The following is a 9,509-nucleotide window of genomic DNA, read 5'->3' on the forward strand; positions in this document are numbered from 1 at the left end:
TCAACACCTTGTGAATACAGGCCATAGTGTAACTCAACAGTGTGTCCTCTCCTCTTCTCTCAAAAACACACAAAATCCCTGCATTATTATGTAGTGTGTGTGTGTGAGAGAAAGCGAGAGCACTGAATGCAAATGGCATTTTTATGAGAGAGTGTGAGAGACAAACATAGAGCTTGTGTGTGGGGGGTAAATGGAGAGTTGGGCTTCGGTTTGTGTGGCCAGCAAGGCTGTTGATGCTATTGACACTCTTCTGTAATCTGATAATTTACACATCAGCCAAGGCCAGTCCATCCACATGCATTCACCCAGTCCAGTGTGCTCTACTGGGGGCCGCTGCCACCGTTTCCTCCCCCACGAGGACCCTTTGTCCTCAGGTCGTGCCACACCTTCACTAGGGGCTCGCGGTTCTTCCATATCAGCTCGTGGCCATACATGATGTACCAGCTGTTAAAAAAAAAGAAAGAAAAAAGAGAATAGGTGAGGAACACAGTGCATTCAGAAAGTATTCAGACCCATTGACTTTATCCATTTTGTTATGTTACAGCCTTATTCTTAAATTGATTAAATAGTTGTTCACCCTCAATAATCAACACACAATACCCCATAATGACAAAGCAAAAACAGTTTTTTTGAATGTTTTGCAAATGTAAAAAAAAAAAAACATATGCTGAGATATCACATATACATACAGTGGGGGGAAAAAAGTATTTGATCCCCTGCTGATTTTCTACGTTTGCCCACTTACAAAGAAATGATCAGTCTATAATTTTAATAGTAGGTTTATTTGAACAGTGAGAGACAGAATAACAACAAAAATATCCAGATAAACGTATGTCAAAAATGTTATAAAATGATTTGCATTTTAATGAGGGAAATAAGTATTAGACCCCTCTGCAAAACATGACTTAGTACTTGGTGGCAAAACCCTTGTTGGCAATCAGAGGTCAGACGTTTCTTGTAGTTGGCCACCAGGTTTGCACACATCTCAGGAGGGATTTTGTTCCACTCCTCTTTGCAGATCTTCTCCAAGTCATTAAGGTTTCGAGGCTGACGTTTGGCAACTCGAACCTTCAGCTCCCTCCACAGATTTTCTATGGGATTAAGGTCTGGAGACTGGCTAAACCACTCCAGGACCTTAATGTGCTTCTTTTTGAGCCACTCCTTTGTTGCCTTGGCCGTGTGTTTTGGGTCATTGTCATGCTGGAATACCCATCCACGACCCATTTTCAATGCCCTGGCTGAGGGAAGGAGGTTCTCACCCAAGATTTGACGGTACATGGCCCCGTCCATCATCCCTTTCATGTGGTGAAGTTGTCCTGTCCCCTTAGCAGAAAAACACCCCCAAAGCAAAATGTTTCCACCTCCATGTTTGACGGTGGAGATGGTGTTCTTGTAGTCATAGGCAGCATTCCTCCTCCTCCAAACACGGCGAGTTGAGTTGATGTCAAAGAGCTCCATTTTGGTCTCATCTGACCACAACACTTTCACCCAGTTGTCCTCTGAATCATTCAGATGTTCATTGGCAAACTTCAGACGGGCATGTATATGTATTCTTGAGCAGGAGGACCTTGCGGGCGCTGCAGGATTTCAGTCCTTCATGGCGTAGTGTGTTAGCAATTGTTTTCTTGGTGACTATGGTCCCAGCTGCTTTGAGATCATTGACAAGATCCTCCCGTGTAGTTCTGGGCTGATTCCTCACCGTTCTCATGATCATTGCAACTCCACGAGGTGAGAACTTGCATGGAGCCCCAGGCCGAGGGATATTGACAGTGCTTTTGTGTTTCTTCCATTTGCGAATAATCACACCAAATGTTGTCACCTTCTCACCAAGCTGCTTGGCGATGGTCTTGTAGCCCATTCCAGCCTTGTGTAGGTCTACAATCTTTTTAGGTCTCTCCAGAGATGTCCGATCGGGTTCAAGTCCGGGCTCTGGCTGGGCAACTCAAGGACATTCAGAGACTTGTCCTGAAGCCATCCGGCGTCGTCTTGGCTGTGTGCTTAGAGTCGTTGTCCTGATGGAAGGTGAACCTTTGCCCCTGTCGGGGGTCCTGAGCACTCTGGAGCAGGTTTTCATCAAGGATCTCTCTGTACTTTGTTCCGTTCATCTTTCCATCGATCCTAACTAGTCTCCTAGTCCCTGGCGCTGAAAAACATCCCCACAGCATGATGCTGCCACCACCATGCTTCACCGTAGGAATTGTGCCATGTTTCCTCCATACTTGACTCTTGGCATTCAGGCCAAAGAATTCAATCTTGTTTTCATCAGACCAGAGAATTTAGTTCCTCATGGTTTGAGTCCTTTAGGTGCCTTTTAGCTAACTCCAAGCAGGCTGTCGAGTGCCTTTTGCTGACGATTGGCTTCCGTCTGGCCACTGATTGGTGGAATGCGGCAGAGATGGTTGTCCTTCTGGAAGGTTCTCCCATCACCACAGAGGAACTCTGTAGCTCTGTCAGAGTGACCATCGGGTTCTTGGTCACCTCCCTGACCAAGGCTCTTCTCCCCCAATTGCTCAGTTTGGCTGGGCGGCAGCCCTGGGAAGAGTCTTGGGGGTTCCAAAATTATCCCATTAAATAATGATGGAGGCCACTTGTTCTTGGGGACCTTTAATGCTGAAGAAATGTTCAGTACCCTTCCCTAGATATGTGCCTTGACACAATCCCTTCTCGGAGCTCTACGGTCAATTCCTTCGACCAAATGACTTGGTTTCTGCTCTGACATGCACTCTCAACTGTGGGACCTTATATAGACAGGTGTGTGCCTTTCCAAATAATGTCCAATCTATTGAATTTACCACAGGTGGGCTCCAATTAAGTTGTAGAAACACCTCAAGGATGATCAATGGAAACAGGATGCACTTGAGCTCAATTTCAAGTCTCATAGCAAAAGGTCTGAATACTTATGTGAATAAGGTATTCAGTTTTATATTTAATACATTTGCAAAAAATTTAAATACTCCATAATGTCAAAGTGAAAACAGGTTATTGTGTAGATGGAGTAAAACATTTCTCATCAATTCTAAAATAAGGCTGTAACAAAATGTGGGAAAAGTCAATGGGTCTGAAAAGTTTCCAAATGCACTGTATAGAGATAGGAAGAGAGGTAGAACGGACAGAGCTCAAACGAGACTAAAATAATATATCTTCATTCATAAATGTTCAGCTGTTGAAGTACCCGACCCAATACCACACATGTACATGATAGGTTGGGAGAAACATCGGGCAAGAAGAGTGGCGCACCTGAGCAGTTGGGGGGTGCCGCCTCCCAAACAAAATCAGCAAAGCCGGGGTATAGTGGAGAAGATGTTAAAGACAGCTAGCTTGACCTAGATGTTGAGATGTTTTGTTGCTGCCCTGTGCAACAGCCAGTTTAAATGGGGATGAGTGTGTGAGAGCAGACAGACAGATGGACTTGAAGCTGACTTACACGCCAAAAAGAGCTCCGCCTAGATGGGCCGCGTGGTCGAAGTACCGCCATCCTAAAACTAGGCCAGCTGTGTCCATGACTACTATGGCTTTCAATGCCTGGACAGGAGAAGAGAAAACGGATGGTGTGAATAAATAGGACAACAAAAAACTTCCTGGACTTACACTTACATTTTAGTCATTGAGACGCTCTTATCCAGAGCGACTTACAGTTAGTGCATTCATCTTAAGATAGCTAGGAAGGACAAGTACATTTTCCTCAATAAAGTAGCCATCAGCAAAGTCAGATCTAGTAAGGGGGGTACTTAGGGATTATTTAAATCGTTGAGATCTCCCATGGTGGGTATCCTTAAAACAGCATGCATGATGGCAATTTTATTGTTAGTTAATGTCAAAGCTTGCTAGCAAGAGCTGCCCTCTCCCGATTGGCTGTCAGGCGGTCGCGTTGCTGAAATTTGCATAAACTTGGGAAATGTTTGAACTCTGGTCATTAGCTCAATGCGTCTCCTCCTTTCCTTGAAAATTATGGTTGCTGGTAGCTAGGTTACTGATTATCTCAGTAAGTGTGAACAGCAGGTCACGTAAGACACCCTACTAAAACATTTCACACAGCCACAATAAGTCAAATCATAATTGTCAAAACACGTAACAAAAACAACAAAATATCAACACTAAATCCCTAAGTAGCGGAACAACGAGTCCAAAATGCTTCTTTTGTGACGACATTGCGATTCTGTACCCTTCTCCTGAACTGTACACATGTACACTATAGCAATGGGGGTAAAAAAAATAGATAGTAAAATATCGGGATTTTATTTCAATTATCGTATCATATTGACAATATCGCAATACGATGTTTGCGTTAGTTTGCTGTAACTGCACCAAAATTCCAGTATTTTTCTTTCATGGCTTGTTCTCCATTTTCTTTTTATATAGGGAACCAATTTGTTTTCAGCACTTTTATTTCCATGACTGATCAAAACTTGTTTTCTCATGGCTCTCAGCAATTTGTTTGGAACATCGAAACGCAATAAAATCTCAGTATTGAATCAATACATAGACATCGGAGGAATCGCAATACATATCGTATCGGCACCTAAGCATCGTGATAATATTGTATTGTGAGGTGCCTGGCAATTCCCAGCCTTAGTACACTCCCCCTCATTGGTATGAGGAATATGGTGAAAACTTCCATCTATGCTTGCATCAATCCAATACTTTTAAAGGGAAACTTCACAATTGTATTAATATTCATAATTTCCAGCACCACCCCAACATCAACATACAGTATGTGAAAATGGTGTTTATGTTTGTATGGAAAAAAATTTAGGAAGATACAAATTATGTCATTGGAAAAACATTGTGTGATTTTGACCAACTGTAAGTAGGCATTGCCTCCTCAGTGGTTGATGACGTCATTGGAAAGACTTACCTTCATCTTTTGTACTACAAAACATAGAAATGTGCCATTTTCTCATGGATAGAAAATTGGAAGGTAGCCTCTGTGTGGTTAAGTGTGCTGTAAGGGTTGTTCACTCACATTGCCTGCAGAGAAAGCATACATGGGGAGGAAGATGATTGCCAGCTTAGCCTCTGGCATTTTGGTACAGACTGCAGCCAAGACTGTCATGATGGCTCCTGACTGGAGGACAGAAAGTGATGTCAGAAACAGGAAGTAAAGGGGAATTCCGCAGGAAGTCTAAAATGTTGGTGCTTACCGCTCCAAGAGATGGACCTAAGCGCCCGCTGGCTGTCTTACATACATAGCTGAACATCGTAGAGATAACACCTGGCAATGAGGAGATTATTGATTATTTATCTGAAAATAAGTCTGTACTTCAGGACTAGTAATCTGTCTATTATATTCTCTCACACACACACACGCGCGCTGGTACCTGCAGACATGTAAACGGCCATGAACTGCTCCCTGCCTAGCATGGAGACGATGCTGGAGGAGAAGCTCCAGAGGACGTACATGTTGGCTGCCATGTGGAAGAAGGAGTAGTGGCTGAACGTGGACAGGAGCATGGGGAAACAAAGGGTTTCTGTGGGTAGGGTACAGACAGGAGACGATCAGGGAAGTGTTCTTTAGGAACTAAACTGGTCAAAACGGGGAGCGATCTACCTGAATTTGTCCTATAAGAAATATTTTAATTACTAAATGTTTTGCTAGGGTTTGCTACTGTCCGCACTATTTCTTATCGGACAAGTCTTTTCAGATTATATTTGGGCTGTTAATATTTATTTTTTATGCTGTTTTTACTGTAAGAGCTCAGGTGAGTTAAATTAATATTACAAAATCTATTACATATGTCAAACAAACTGGATCTCTGCCTCTGTCAGTGTTACTAGTAATAAAATGTAATGATTGACCGGACCAGGAAAAACTATAGCCTAGAACAAGGGCTCCTGAGATTTTCCTGGTTATTTGTATTTATTATGGATCCCCATTAGCTGCTCTTCCTGGTGCATGGTGAAGAAAAACTCAGGGCCCTAATCCTGACACTTGTTTACGGTTACAAGTTTTTCCATTTAAGTTTTGATGTTGGACTTTAGTACGTATAGCACTTTAGCACGTTGGGTGCGCCGATTGGTGTCACCTCGTTTGTCAGTATACGTTACACCTATACTGGCTTGTCCATCTTGTTAGTCGGAAGGTGCTTCACCTGTGCTGACCCAGATGATATTTAAGAGTGGCTTGCCCAGTGCTCCAGTTATGTGGAGGGTTAAGACCTTTAGTTGGCTATTTTGATTTCTAGACAAAATCCTTTATCTGATCTTCCCTGTTTTTGTTTTGCTCCACTTTTTGGTTTGCTTCCTGTATTTAAGTTTGGTGTGGGTTTAAAATGTTTTTGCGTGTTCTTGGGCAAATTTAGTGGGCACTCATGGGTGTTTTTTAGATTCCAAATGTTGTTGCTAGTCAACTTTCAGTGGACACCCCCATGCGCGTCCTTCAGACCGCCTCCTAAAACCCCACCTGTTTCGTTTTGGTTGTTGTCAGTTACTCGGTTTGTTCCCCCTTATGTTTCTTGCTGCGGAACATAACAATTAACACTTCCTGAGGCAGAGATCAAGTTAAGTGTATTTGCCATAGGATAGGACAGTCTCCCCTACTCACTGGAGGCAGGGTTGGATGTGAAGTATTTGATCATAGAGCGCTGGAGGGATGGCACTCTCCAACAGCAAAACACCACAGCATTAGCAGCTATGATCCCTGAGACAGGAGTAGAAAAGTATTGAATTAATGAGAGATTAGTGGATAATAAGAGGTGGGGGGAGGTGCTGAAGGGTGGTAAAAGATGGCGGGATGTTCCCTTGAGCAAGGAACCTAAACTGCTCATTGCGCACTGCAACCTGCTCCAATCTAATGTGTTTGTGTATCAAAGTGGTTGGGTATAAAGCAGGACAAATTCCTCTCTCATACAGACAAAAAGTATACATTATCTTGAGATAGAGGGTAGTAGTGAAAGTGACAATCATTATCTGTATCAACTAGTTACTATTGAGGAGGACACAAAAAAAATCTATGGGCTTCAGTACAGACTAACCTGCAACAGTACGTTGGCCCTCACTCAAGCTGTTCCACCACTGGTTGATCTGTAACAGAAACAGAACCGGTTTGACAAAACGCCCGCACAATGGAGTGAAACCTGGGTCGTGTTCATTAGGCATCAAACAGAATAAAACTGACTGAAACAGGGAGGGATAACCTGGTCCAATAATAAACATACATTTTAGTTTTCTGTTGCAAAATGTTTTTTTAAGTTGCGTGTAGTAATAAACACAACCCAGCATAGGGAATCAACTCGCTAAGACATCAGTGTGAACAGTTCAGCAAGAAGAGAAAGGGGGAGCATTGACATAATTGACCTAGTGCGAGTGGCAAAGTCCACACCCCCTCCTCTGAAATCCTTGTCCGCCTTTGGGACAAATCAACCCCTTTCGTTATGAAACTTGAAAGATGCCAGCCCCGCAAAATTGTAATTCGTCCAAATAATCAGTGACACAAAATACAGCGCACCGGAATTGTTCCTTGTAAACCTCATATCCCTTTCAGTTAGAAATGGGGGAGACTATACACCCTAACTCCATTCCAGGGAACCTGTGCTGCTCCCAGCATGTTGTACTGTTTGTGTATGTTGTGGGGAGAGGCCGAGTACTGTGACAGCAAAATTATCAATTTCCTGTATAATGTATCAATAAAGATGTATACAAAATAATGAGGCGTGGTATTTAAAAAAATAAAAGGACTCACCCATTCGCGAAGATCCCCCTGTTTCTGCGGCCGTAGTTTCTCCAACCAGTCGGCCCGGACCTCGTCAAAGTAGCTCTGAACCCGGGACTTCAGTGACTCATACTGCCAGATGGCCGCTGTGCCAAATGAACAGCCTGTAAACTAACATGGTGTTAATCCCCTTTATTTTATTCCCTGTCAATGCTGTGCTGAATCTAGCAATAGACCTATAGAGGTCTATGTGTTTGAAACAGTAAAAGTGTGTAACAAGAAATACAGTTATATTGAGTAGTGTTTGTTTAGTAAAAGAAAGACCTAAAAACCTACCCCTATTGTGAAGACCAGGGGCTTGACCAGTCTGCCAAAGCTCCTGGAGTGTGTGTATGCCACTGAGGGCTCCACGGGGGGTGATGCACCCCTCTTGTGGATGAGCCCTTCACTGGGCTGTGTGTGTGAGGGCCCCACCTCCTCTATGACCCCCTTCTTGGTCTTTGTCTCCTTCACTGCTTTCTTGAAGCCACATCTCTGTTGAGTGTTGAGGGTGATTCTAGGAAAACATGAACAGTGAAGAGTAAGAGACAGATGATTGGTCAATTAGTTAGCTATAATAACATCTGAGTAAAAGGAGAAATGGTTTGAATCCTCTTTCTAGAGAAAAGAGAAGTAATTTTGAAAGTAAAGGAAGGAACTTACTCACTGACTAAGTTGCTCTGGAAAAGAGTGTCTGCTTAATCAGTTTTTTTTTTAAAATCCTGTTCCTAGGGAGTGGAGTTATTGCCCTAGCACTACCTGATTCCACTAAACAAAGGTTTGATGATGAGCAATAAGTGGAATCTGGGTTGTATTCACTAGGAACCAAACGGAGGGACAGGCCTACCGGTATTCTGTCTGGTAGTATCTAGTTTTCATTAGAAAACATTTCCCTTTGCAAAACGTTTTGCAACAGTTGTTGCTAATGAATACACCCCAAGTGTTTAGCGCTAGGGCAAAAACAAAATGTGCAGCCCTTTGGGACCCCAGGACTAGGATTAAGAAATACTGTGCTAACAGTGAATGAACACAGGTAAGGCAGCTGGTAATTCTTTCATATTTACATGGCAGAATTCGTAAACAACAACAAAGGACTTTTGGGCGCTCCCAAAAAAATAGCTAGCTACATGGCACAGAAGAATAGCCAACTCAAACAATATTTAAGTGGGAAGACTGAAGTAACAAGCAACCCCAAATAGTACTACAACTGTGAATTGACAGGTTGTAAAGACTAGTGGACCGTGGCACCACAAGCAACATATATCAAAGGGATGAGCTGTTAATCGTCAAACTAACATACTAACTTAGCTAGCTCTGGCAGCCGCTAGCTGAGTTTTAGCTATCTTTTCACGACTGACAATACATATATCAGTGGTCAAGGTTGTTGAAGAGCTCAGCCATGGTCAAAATGCATATTGTACACCATACCTGTTTCCTCTCGTTGCTATACAAATAACGTCATTCCTAGCCCATCTTAAAATGCACCCCCTCCACGACATGCTTGTGACCCGAATGACCCCTCCTACATTCGCAACCGGGTCAACAATCGAAAACGGCTAAACAGAAGTGGGTCATGGCTTCTTCTTCGATGAGATGTAACGGCGGGTTGGCATCCAATATATTGCATTACCGCCACATACTAGACTGGAGTACAACTCCCGTATACTTTGATTGAAAAAATAAATAAAGAAATACCCTACCATCTAACGCTACACTCACAACATCATAATAATATATATTAACACCACCCTACTTCACTATTTAAATATATTTAATCCTACCTCATGCCAACAACCTGAAAGGATGGGACATCACCACTTAA

At 42.9% G+C, this 9,509-nt stretch overlaps 1 protein-coding gene across 1 annotated transcript; it reads right to left on the reverse strand.

Annotated features, from left to right (window-relative positions):
* Nucleotides 1–254: 254 nt before the first annotated feature.
* LOC106612349 (presenilin-associated rhomboid-like protein, mitochondrial) lies at nucleotides 255–9,298 on the reverse strand. Its single transcript, XM_014213408.3, has 10 exons — nucleotides 9,116–9,298; nucleotides 7,985–8,204; nucleotides 7,679–7,819; nucleotides 6,972–7,020; nucleotides 6,542–6,637; nucleotides 5,319–5,468; nucleotides 5,142–5,212; nucleotides 4,964–5,065; nucleotides 3,425–3,522; nucleotides 255–444 (listed from the first exon to the last, which is right to left on the reverse strand). Exons 1-10 carry the CDS (start codon nucleotides 9,184–9,186, stop codon nucleotides 321–323), a joined length of 1,122 nt encoding a protein of 373 aa, XP_014068883.1. The 5' UTR covers nucleotides 9,187–9,298; the 3' UTR covers nucleotides 255–320.
* Nucleotides 9,299–9,509: the final 211 nt, after the last annotated feature.

Source organism: Salmo salar, chromosome 09, assembly GCF_965601325.2.
Source record: "Salmo salar chromosome 09, fSalSal1, whole genome shotgun sequence".
Classification (NCBI taxonomy): domain Eukaryota; kingdom Metazoa; phylum Chordata; class Actinopteri; order Salmoniformes; family Salmonidae; genus Salmo; species Salmo salar.

Coding starts and splice junctions, on each gene's coding strand:
- LOC106612349 (XM_014213408.3), bottom strand. CDS start 9,186: ATGTCGTGGAGGGGGTGCATTTTAAGATGGGCTAGGAATGACGTTATT. Junction 3,523..4,963: donor ATGCTTTCTCTGCAGGCAAT/GTGAGTGAACAA, acceptor TCTCCTGTCCAG/GCATTGAAAGCCATAGTAGT. Junction 445..3,424: donor GGCGGAGCTCTTTTTGGCGT/GTAAGTCAGCTT, acceptor TTTTTTTAACAG/CTGGTACATCATGTATGGCC.